The 12,071-nt window shown below is 35.6% G+C and overlaps 1 protein-coding gene across 3 annotated transcripts; it reads right to left on the bottom strand.

Annotated features, from left to right (window-relative positions):
* Window positions 1–884: 884 nt before the first annotated feature.
* LOC116125355 (histidine kinase 4) lies at window positions 885–9,040 on the bottom strand. Of its 3 annotated transcripts, none has more exons than XM_031411088.1 (12): window positions 8,714–9,040; window positions 8,448–8,617; window positions 7,898–8,131; window positions 7,608–7,777; window positions 5,728–5,946; window positions 5,442–5,628; window positions 5,296–5,347; window positions 4,962–5,191; window positions 4,575–4,673; window positions 3,616–4,331; window positions 2,243–2,752; window positions 885–1,502 (listed from the first exon to the last, which is right to left on the bottom strand). In XM_031411088.1, the coding sequence occupies exons 1-12, from the start codon at window positions 8,811–8,813 to the stop codon at window positions 1,229–1,231; spliced, it is 2,961 nt and encodes a 986-aa protein (XP_031266948.1). In that variant the 5' UTR covers window positions 8,814–9,040; the 3' UTR covers window positions 885–1,228. The 3 variants fall into 3 exon arrangements, with proteins under 3 accessions (XP_031266948.1, XP_031266951.1, XP_031266947.1); XM_031411091.1 differs by having other exon boundaries at window positions 8,448–8,634; window positions 8,714–8,818; XM_031411087.1 differs by having other exon boundaries at window positions 8,448–8,813.
* Between the last annotated feature and the right edge of the window lie 3,031 nt (window positions 9,041–12,071).

The raw sequence follows: 12,071 nt of genomic DNA, 5'->3' as shown, positions 1-12,071 counted from the left end.
TTTTCAAATGATTCTATATTTTGATTGCTAGCGGTAGAGTTCAAGCTCAAGGAAAAGCTCAACCAAAAGACCGGTCTAATAAGTGAGAAAGCCCTTAAACTTAAGTACATTGGGATCCAACATTGCATCTCCCTTTCAAAAGCCGACATCCACAACGACTTTCACTCTATTGACATTGACCCAATAGTAGCCTTTTCCTCATTTGGGTAGCTTCACTCACTTATCAGTTATTCGATGTAGCATCTCCTTCCAAGAAGAGCACACTGCACCTTAATCTAGCCTATAGAAAGCCTTTTTTGCAACTTAACTCTCAATGAAAGCATCAATGTTATAACTCGAGTCCAAAAGAGAGCCCAACCCAACTCTCAACAACAAAAACACCAATGTTATAACTCAAGCTCAAAGGAGAATCTAACCTTTTTCGCAACCTAACTTAGAACTCAAACACCAACGTTAGAACTCAAACCCAAGGAAAAGTCTAACCCAAAAGACTTGCCTAATAAGTGAGAAAAACCCTAAGCTTAAGTGTCATACTTAGTGGATATAAGATCTCGATGTAGGATCCTAACAGCTAACTAGACTCATGTTAGTTCACAAATTTATTTTTTGAACTCTTAGATTCCTCAGTAATCACATTTGATAAAAATAGGAATCAAATATCCATATAAATTATATATACATTTAATATTTTCTTTTCTTCTCTCCCCAAAAGCTCAAGCTAAATGTGAGTGACTTATTAATCAAACCATCACTTTTGTTTGTATGAATAAAATTTTAGGTTAGGATTGTAGATGTGCAAATGGTATCACTCTGGCAACTCATTGATTAAATTTAAAATGTGTAATGACCAAATCTTTTACAACAAACAATTGTACATATCAAAGTATTACTAACCCCCATCATCTCCAAAAATGGCATTCAAAAATATAATAGATTTACACCTTTTGATTCCCACCACAACTTCTAACCATCTATACATACAATTTGAAGACGAAGGGTTTTTAGTAGTTGTAGTATACATGTACCCAGACCCTAAAAAAAAGTTAATAGAAGTGGTTAGAAAAAGATTTGCCAAAACCTCGAGTTTGGTATTTTTGGTCAAGAAACCTCAACCTTGAGTGTAATCGCCCATCAGTCCATTACCACCATTACCAGATGTACCCAGCTGAATATCAAAAATTGCTGGTACTGTAGACCCAGTAATGATCCCGAGGCTTGGAAAGTCCTTTTAGGAGTCGGAGACAGATTTAGGTTTGGATTGGAAGAACTTGGCGACGGCCTGATAGAGGTTTTCTTCCTCGAAGGGCTTGGAGACGTATCCATCCATTCCACATTTCAGGCACTCTTCATATGTTGCATGAATAACATCAGCTGTCATGGCTAATATTGGCATGTGCCACTCAGATTTTTTAGCAGTGCCATCGATTGTTGATCCACCATTTACCATCTGCTGCTCATTTACTTGGCTCTCCATCTTCCGAATTCGACGAGTTGCCTCAAACCTGAAACGAAATGAAAAAAGAATTAAAAGAAATCCTTAAACAATCTGTGCATAAAAGAAACACATTACAAATACAATGCAACATTACAACATCCATAGGGATAAAGAAAAATCTCATTGTGCTTTGCGAGGGATCAGAACAATAAAATAGTTTTAAGTAGACGCAAAATCTCATTGGGAAGTTAAGATCGAAGCATAAAGAAGCACCACTTAAAATATATTATGATATCAAGCATGCCACAATTCATCCCCATGGGAAAAAAAATGGACTTATTATTGGTCATATGACAGCCAAATGGATAGTAAACCAACCAAACAGTATATGCAAACCAAAATACTAATGTCTTTCACACATGAATCAGCGAATTGGCATGAGGATCTGGCTGTTTAATAACGAATATCATCTCCATGAAGAACTACCAAGCATAGTAGTAAACAGACTATTTAATCTGAGTAATATTCAGATAGCTACTATTTACACAATTGAACATGTCAAACAAGTAAAAGGGCTATTTAATATGTTGACGTTTCTTTTGCTCCCAAAATTAAAAAAAAAAAAAAACAATCACTACAAATCAAATATAATTATTTATAATAAGGTGAAAGCCATATAAACAAAACATCATAACTTCCTAGGTCTCCGAAACTCCAAAGAGTTTGGGACAAGACTTCATCAATGTAGGAAGAAAATGGAAAACAATATGAAATAGATTAATTGCCATTTCAGAAAAAGAGACATACCCATCCATTTCCGGCATTTGAATATCCATGAAACAAGCATCAAAACTGTGTGGTATTTGAAGCAACTTCAGTGCAGTTCCACCACTATCAGCGCACTCTACATTGGCGCCAAACTTCTTTAGTGCACCGGCAGCAACTCTGCGATTTACCATGTTGTCATCAACCACCAAAATTTTCTTGCCACAGAGCAAGCTCTTAATAGGGACTCTAGGTTCATTTGGCGCATCTTTACCAGCTTGCTTCTTCATCCCTACACTAAGTACCTGTTGTAGACAAGCTGCAATCATACTTGCTCTTAATGGTTTCATGATGACAGTATCCGAGAAACCTGCGGCCTTTGCTTTATCAAATTCATCATCACTCATATTGGTTGCAAGAAGAATGAGCCTAGGCAACTTTAAGACATGGCCATTCTGCCTCAAATCCAAGAACTGTCCTTTAGCAGAACCATCCTCGCCAGAAATCCAATAATCCTTCTCAACAAGAATCATATCAGGCTGGATATTATTTCTGCCATATTCATTGAAGTAATACCCGTTAGCGCAATTACATAAGTTGAACATATTATAAGAAAGGGACTTGTTTTAAACATCAACTATTATAGGGTCTTACTATGTCTGAATATTTCATGAAAACTGTCTTTGTTTCTCAATATATAACCCTTAAGCATTAATTGGCATCCCTTACATCTAGAGAATTTCTCATAGTTCTGGTCCTACTGGAAAATTGCTTGGATCATTGTACAAATATGAATACATAAACCGAACAAAACCAGACTCAAGCATCTCCAAAACTCCCAAAAGTGAAATATTTTAGTGCTTTGTAAATATGAAGATATATCAAAGGCATAAAACAGGATGTTCAAGTGACAATTGTGATATATACTATATAGTCATTCCCCAAGGTTGTCTTAAGACAGAGCGGAGCCAGGGGAAATTCCCTCAGGCTCAAGCCCTGATGAAACTTTTAGGAAAAATAAAAGTTGAATTTTTTTTTTAATTAAATTAAAAATCTCTCTCCATCCTAATAAATAATTATAATTCCATAATTTCTCAGTTTGTTTTCTATAGAATTCATCATACAATCTTTTCTGTTATTTCTACACCACCTTTTTTTTTAAAAAAAAATCACTGTTTATCATCTTTTTTATTAATGTTATACTCATATCAACAAGATTAATAGGTTTTCATATGTATATTTAAAATTTCTTTCAACCCTCCTGAAAACAATTTTCTAGTTTCAGCCCAGCCTAGATAAAAAGACAAAAATTAGCAGTGGGCCAACAAGTCAAGGTGTAGTTGTAGTATTTTATTGGGATTTCTTCAATTTGGACACAATCAATAAGGATTGCCTTTGCGCTTCAAAAAACTTACCCAGAAATTGTAGAACCATTTTTTCCAGACATGCCAGCCACCGAGTTGATGCTGGTAGCAACTTCAGACACGATGCCAAGTCTCTTCAAATGGTATCGGGTTACGGCAGCTCTGACTGGTTTTTCATCAACTACTACTGCTTTCAGTCCTCCAAAAGCCAAAGGCAGCTCCTCAGATTTAGACTTGCTCCTATCAAGGCATGCTTTTTTCTTATACCTCCCAAAAACAGCAGTGAATGAAAATGTGCTCCCAATCTTAGGGCGGCTTACAAAGTTTATCTGACCATGCATCAGCTCAACCAGACACTTACTGATGCTTAAGCCAATGCCGGTTCCTCCATAATGTCTAGAGGTTGAGCTGTCTGCTTGCATGAAGGGCATGAAAACCCTGTCCTGGGCAGAGAAAGGGATCCCGATTCCTGTATCCTCCACACATACCATCAAAGTGACATCCTCTGAGGCATCATTAGCTGCCATCATGTCTATAACTGACGCATTAGATTGTAAATCTTCAACAGCAGCTAAATGTCTAAACGTATCCCAACAATTCCGTTCATCAGCTGCTTGAAAACCACTCAAGGTTCTATACTGATCCTTACCAGATTTGCCACCTTCTTCTGACCCACCATTCAAGAAAGTCTCATCTTTCACATTCGTATTGCCATTTGACTGTCCAGCTAGATGGACTTTGACGAATATATGTCCTCGTTCAGTGAACTGAAAAAAAACTTAACATAATGAATATCAACTATATCAAGACATTAAGCAAAGAAAACTACGAGTGACATGGTAGGAAATTAGCCCTAGTGATGCAGTGTTCAAGTTATGAAATTTGTCAAGGTACCGCAAAACTTCACCAATACAGTTGATTGACAATTAAGTAATAAGCCAATAGTAGAGAGAGAATTGCTATACACTAGCAGTGTAAGTCCAATAATCAATCTGAAGCGATTTACTCACTTTGACAGAGTTCCCAACAAGATTTGTGATGATCTGTCTGAATCTGCCTGGATCCCCTATAACAAATTCTGGAACTTTGTCTGAAACAAAGACCGCCAGCTTCACGTCCCCATTTGATTAGATATCAATAGCCATCATTAATAGATTGATGTCAACACCGCCAGAAAGGTAAACGGAAAAGAAGGAAAGAAAACAAAAATAGCAATATTTCAGTACAAAGATAAAAAAAATAGATGTCAATTTGTGCTTCATAAACTATGAGCACCATGCATGACAAGCAACACAGGGAGAGGAATGGCAATATTTTTGCCCCCCTTAAGCGATCTTTTTGAAAATCAGATGAGATGAATGTAAGTTTTGCATATATTAGGGTTGCACCACCCTTACCTCAATGCCTTTCTTTCTAGACTTCTCAGAAAATAAAGACAGGACCTCATCCAGTATTGATCTCACATGAAATGGGACAGCTTCCAGCTCTAACTTGCGAGCTTCAACTTTTGCCCGGTCAAGCACCTCATTTATTAATGTTATCAGTGCCTTTCCACAAGCTTGAGCAGTTTGAGCATAGTCTCTTTGTGTAGAACTTAATTCTGTACTCAGAAGCAAAGCAAGCATCCCTGCAATTCACACAGGATATGATTGCATCCCCATTTAGGTGTCCAAATACCAAAAATAGCATCTATAATTTTAGACTGAAAAACTTCTTAAGATATGAACATACCAAGGATACCGTTCATGGGTGTTCTAATTTCATGAGAAACGGTTGCTAGAAACTGAAATCAAAAACACAAATGAAAATTAGGTCATGGCAAGTCTCACTTCATCACAGAGGTGAATTGTGCTGTAGAAACATTTAAGATGTGATACCTGGGATTTCGCAACATCAGCTGCTTCTGCTCGGACTTTCAATTCCTGCATTTCATGGAAATCATCTTCAACTTTAACAATGTGAATTGCTGCACCATATAAGATATACCCTACTAATAAACCAATCACGAAGAATAAGAAAGCGGTGGTGAGTGCCGTCCATGATATAGGTGCCTTTTGAAGATATCTGCTCAGAATTCAATGTAATAAGTACATGCTTGAAAAAATTCCCCAGATCTCTTTCATCTATTATATGAAAAAATAATCAATGGCTAGATTCACTTGCCTGCATTTCATCTCATGCTTTCTGAAGGGATCTCCAAAATCTAGCTTGCTCTCATGCACAAGAGACACGTCACCTTCTTGATTTTGGTGACCATACATGATTAAGGGCTCCGAAGAGTTGGTGATATCATACACATTAACCAAAATTGCTTGATTACCAGCAAGTTGCCCAAGTAAATTCTCCACAAGGGACTCAACATCGAAGGCTCCCCCAAGGTATCTGCTTTCAATCAGAATTTCAATTTAGAGTAAAGAAAAAATCTAGATAAAAGTTCAGCATTGTCCAAACACTAAACCGCAAACCATTGGTACATTTATAACCAAGAATAATAATCTGTTCACGGAAATCCTCATAATATCATTAAAAAAACAAGTCATGTAGTGGTGTTAGTTGACAGCAAATCCTATGATAGTGGCAGAAGTTGTGGCACTTGTAGAAACGAATCAATACTGGTGTTGATGGTAGTAGTGACTGCAGAATGCAAAGTTTGTAGTGATTGTTGTATTATTTGAAGTGGCAGCCAAAAGTCAAAAACGGTTCTGGTAGCAGGGATGATACTAGTAGGCAGTAGGGAGCAAGCAAGCAATACGACTTGAAACATAACCTTATACACCTGAATCAGAAACCGCCTTGAGCCTAGAAGCGTAAGCCAATGATCAGCCAATTCCTTATACATATAAATCCTTCACTTTTCTTATTCATTTATGATGACAGATTTAATATCCACACACTGGCATGTGTATTAAACAAGTGATAACAATGGTTATATTCGCAGGCAATGGCCATGGTCATGGCAGTGTTTTCTACTACAACCAGAGTCAACATAAGCAGCAGCGGCACTTGTCCTTTTAGTCCCTTTTTCAAGGCACTTTAGGAAAAGTGAACCAGTAAGAATGGAAGTCTTGGTAGCAAGAAAATGCAACATTTTCTCATCCACATATATATTAAAAGAAGCCCTCAATTGGTAATTAGTATCTATTAGGATTCCACATTGAGAGGAAAAAGGAGTGGGCATGTGGTTTATAAGGGGTTGGACACCCTCCCTTGGCAAACCGGTTTTCTAAGGAGAGTTCTACCCAAGACCACAAAAGGATCACTGCCCAGCCCAATTCCTATCAAAGGCCCACTGTCCAGCCCAATTCCTATCAATTTAGGAGTAGGTTTCTATCAAATGGTATTAGAGCAGTCCCACCTTCCGAGCCCACGCAGCAAGGCCCAATGGGCCCCCTAAAGGGCCGAGAAGGAGAGTTGCTGACAGGCTTTCAGGGCCTGATAGGCTTTTAGGCGAAGGGAGGGCAATAAGGCCGACGAGGGCGTTGGGTCTCGCAGCGTGGGGGACTGTTAGGATCCCACATTAAAAGGGAAAAAGAGTGGGCATGTTATTTACAAGGGGTTGGGCACCCTCCCTTGGCAAGATTATTTTACAAGGAGAGTTCTATCCAAGCTCACATAAGGACCATTGTCCAGCTCAATTCCTCTTAATTTGGGAGTGGGTTCCTATCAGTATCCTCCAACTTAATATCAACTGGTTAGTTTCTACCAATATGGAAACTGAGTGAGTTTCTTCTTTAAAATCAAATTGAACTAATTAACTCTGTTTGCAGTTTGTTTAAAATCTGAACTTAAAAGGGGAATCGAGTATAAACAAATTCTCAAATCTGAGCAACATCACTTTCAAGCGTCATCCGGAGTAAAAATATCTCCCAATTCCATGTTAACATTTCTTAAACCTCTCATGTACTGTGAGGCCATATTGGCCACTTGTTAATATTTCTAAAACTGGTTTGCATTGGTCTTATAGTTCACAAACAAAAGAACAGTTATAAAATATTTCAAGATACACCAGCTATCAGAATAGAATGGCAAACACAAAGACTTACCCTCCAGTTGCTTCAATGCGCTCTGCTACTGTTGGCTTTGGGGGTAGCTTGGACTTGTAAACTGGAATTGTCAACACAACACCAAGGTGATGAGAACCCAGCAACCTAAAGGGCCTTGTCAGAACTGCTTTCCCAGTAGCCCTAGCCCTCAAAATGTTCTCTCTGTCCTCCTACATCATGCAATGAGGAAATTACACGTCTACTTAAACATGGAATTTCTCCAGCCTACTGAAAAACTAAAATTTATGCACAAGATAAGCAACTTGAAGATCAGAAATTCAATAATATACCTCCCCAGACATCATGTCAAGTGACCCAATATAGGAGACAGTTTCTTGAGAGAATATCACCGGCGCATACTCATCCCGCACAGGTGAAGGTTCTGTACTCATTGTCTTTATGGTCCATCCATTCTCTCTTTCAAATTTCTCCCTCTCTGAATCAAGCACTCTTTGTGCATAAGCAACTCCACTCATCAAGGGCCGCTCAAAAGCCGTTCTAGCCGTGTACTCCGCAAACGTTTCCTGCATTTTTTCACAACAAACAATCACCCCAAAATTCGCATGGTAATTTAGAAATGCTATGTTCAATACCAACATATCATTTTTGTCCCCAGAAAAATAAAGAATTGCTTAAACTAAGTCCTACAAAATTGTTCACCTAGATCAATATAAATTTTCCATCTTCTTTAAACTAAAGACAACAGCAAACTTAAAATTTCAAATTCAAGTAATTTTTCAAGAATTTCAAACAAAACTTTTCAAGAATTTCTCCCTCTAACCAAACAAAATTTAACAACTAAAGTTAAAACGTCAAAAGAAAGAAGAATACTACACAAACCTGATCGATTGCAGAGGGATTCTTGATGTAATGGAAGGTAGAAACAAGAATGGCAAGGGCGTGAACATGGTTAACACTAACACTAAACTGATCTTGCAACATCCTAGCCCTCTGATCACACATACTAATCAAAACATCTTTCCTCCTGACCTTGTTTTCAGCATCCATACCTTCAAAGAGCAACATGCTAATCACGGCCACCATCAAAACCCACAGCATAAAAAACTTAGGAAGCCAACCCCTGTTAGCCTGAATAAATGTGTAACCTTTTTTAGTCCCCGTTTGGTCATTCACTCTCAGAGCCACTGAATGGTTCTGAACCAGTGAGTGGTTCTGGACATGATGCTGCAGCATCTTCAGACCCATCTCAACACAACCCACAAAAACAACAACAAAAAATATCCACTACTACTTGCCACACACCCACTCCATATCTAAGAAAATGCAAAAGAGAAAACAACTTTGTTTCAAGTACTGGAAAATTATCAAATAAACCCTTTTACTCCAGGGAAAACTATGATTGCAGCATTGTTTGGTGTGAATGAAAAACCAAAAAGTTTGAATTTTTACAAAACAAGCACAGAACCCAGCAAGAAAAAACAAGAAATGTATATAAAAATGAAAAATATATATATAAATCTCAGTTTCTTGCTCAAGCTCTCTATAGTGTAGACTTATTCCTAAAGATTCTCTTTCTCAAAAACAGAAAAAATAATAGAAAAGCTCAAAAATCTGAGAGACAAGCATGGCTCTCAAAAGATGGAAAGGAGCTCAAATTCCGAAAATGGGGTTAGTTTAAAAAACTAGAAACAACACACTAATCATGTTCTCTCCAAGCATGAAGTCTTTAGTAGAAGCAAGAAGACAAACAACACCACGTTCACTGTTTCTCTGTTAAAAATAATATAATAAAAAAAGAACTCCAAAAATAAATAAATAAATAAAATTATGAGAGATGGATTGACCCAGAACAAAACCAGCGAAGCACAACAAAGCAAAATATATTGGAGAGAGAGAATGAGAAAGATCTGTTTTTTGGCGAAGAGGGGAACAAGGTTAAGCTGGAGAAAGTTGGAGAGAGAGATTCATTGAATAATAATAATGGTGAAAATAGTTTGATTTTGTTGAGTGAAATTAAATAATGATAAAATTAATAAATTAAAGTGAAACTGAATCGAATTTTTAAGATTTTTGTAGATACGCAGTTGTCTCCCTTCAGACACAACCCCCACGTTAACTCTCCCACTTCTTCATCCTGTATTCTTTTTTTTACTTTTCACACCCCACTTTGTCTCCTCCTCTGCTTCTTCTAATTAATGCTTTTCTTGAATAATTATAAAGGTTTTTTTGTTTTCAACTCATTACCCATTTTTTTCTTCAAACTTTTGATTCAGATTTAGTTCAAGTTTTTTTTTTTTCTTATTATTATTATCAGGATATCTAGATCAACTTACGTATACTTCAACCAATATCTGAGATCTTAAAATTACTAACAGAGTAAAAGCTCTAATAATCACCCTTATTAGTGTCTGAAGTACTCAAACTCAATAATTCTTCTTTTATTTTTTTACCATCACACTAATAAGTGGTGTTTATTTAGTTCAAGTTACTGAAGATCTTGTTAATTTCAATTTTTTTGCAGGGAAATTGGCATATATAAATCATAAAAGTTGTACAAGGAGAGATGAATTAGTCTAGACATAACATGGCATTAATCAAATAGGATACAAATTTTATATTTCTTCCAATATAAGGGTTTTATCGTGTTAATATTAGATTGGTTGAAGTATTATTACAAATCCCAAAATCATTATCTCAACTAACGTGTTATCTTAAGTGTAATAGTAACAAGGTTGACAATATTCAGGCGTTGAGTTAAAACCTTTTTATCTCCGACGTTATCCTGGTAAAACCAACCTACCTCCATCACCAACTCCAAAACCAGCTAAGATGACCTAAGAAGATTTGAGGTATCTAAGGCTCCGCTTGGTTTATTATTCTGATAATTTTTAGAATAATCTTTTGAAAAAAGTTAAATTGAGCGGATATTATGATATAGGATTTAGAAATTAACAAAAATATTCCCTATGTTTGTTTATTTACTAAACACTCCTATAATAAAAAATTAAAAGTTAACAAAAACACCTCCAATCCACCTATTAAATACGGACAGTCGACTATCACTGCCGAAGGGTGACCGAACTGTTTTTATAATTTCTAAAAAAAATATTTGGGGGTGTTTAGTCAAATTAACAAATTTAGGAGGTTTAAAAGAAATTAAAAATATAAAATAATATTTTAAAAATAATGATATTTTACTGTTTAATTTTTTTAGGAATACTAATAATAGTATTTCCAAAAGCGAAACAAACAAGCCTAAGATGTCATTATAATTGAAAGAAGTTTAATTGAAAGAAGTTTTATTTTAATTTGTTCATTCAATATGTGAATTGATTGTGTTTTGATTTGAAGAATCTTTTAATTTGAGTATTAACTTATGAAATTGTGTAAGAGGGAGAGAGAAACAAAAACAGAATCCTGATTTTATATTTAAATCTATCACATATCTTAACGATAGTGACACCGCCACGAGGCTTGGATCTCATTCCTTTTAAATTACCTCTTTTATTTAATTCCTAAACTACCCTTTTCCATTTTTTATTTCATTTTATTTTTGTGCTTGAGTATAAAATGTATATGCCTAATACAATTATCTGAAAGTAATATTTGTTTTAGTATTATTTTTACCATATAATAATATACAGTAAAATCTCTCTATAGTAATACTTTTTATAGGAATAAACTCTAAATAATAAAAAAAAAAAAATATATTCCCAATTCAGGATAATTATAAATAAGAATGAAGTCCATATTGTAATAAGTTATAATTATTCTAATTATTGTCTTAAGGAAAGGAGAAGTGCTAGTCTTATAAAGACAAATACAAATGGGGCATACAAAGACAATTGTTACCATTGATCTTCATGATTTCTCTCTCTCTCTCTCTCTCCCTCTTTTTCCGTTCTTTCTTTGTTTTTTTCTTCTCTTTGTAGCCCTCTCTATATAAGTCTTTGTAAGGATAGCATTTTTCTAAGGAAAGTTGCCTCTACATAGTAATAATTATCTGTATATTGTAAAAAATATGTTATGTTGCATTAAGGGTTTAAGATGAAATAAAATATTTATCTAAAGTTATTTAGGACACTGATTTATGTTTTAGAGTTATTACCACATTTTTTAACTTCTGAGTACATTACTCCAAACTATTTTTAGTTTCTCAAGCATATTTAAAGCTTCTTGACATGAAACTTTTTGTATTTCCGTACTATCATCCTCATGATTATTTCATTTCTTTTATTGTTTAAATGTAGCAATGATTTATTCTTCAGTTAAAGCACACATGACTTGTTGCTCATTTAGATGATTAAGGAAGACATTAATATCTATTCGATTAGTGTAGTGACGTTGTCGAATCTGATTACTCAATTCTACAATGACTCTTTGATTCTCCTTATCCACTTCATTTGTAACTTGCAATCCATCAACACCGGGGGTCCTAATTTTGCAATGCTTAAAACAATTGACAATTGTCTGTGGCTTCACATCAATTAACTATGTAGTAAC

Source organism: Pistacia vera, unplaced genomic scaffold, assembly GCF_008641045.1.
Source record: "Pistacia vera cultivar Batoury unplaced genomic scaffold, PisVer_v2 Contig163, whole genome shotgun sequence".
NCBI lineage: Eukaryota > Viridiplantae > Streptophyta > Magnoliopsida > Sapindales > Anacardiaceae > Pistacia > Pistacia vera.
Note: the sequence above shows the minus strand (reverse complement) of the source record. Positions and strands in the feature narration are given on the sequence as shown.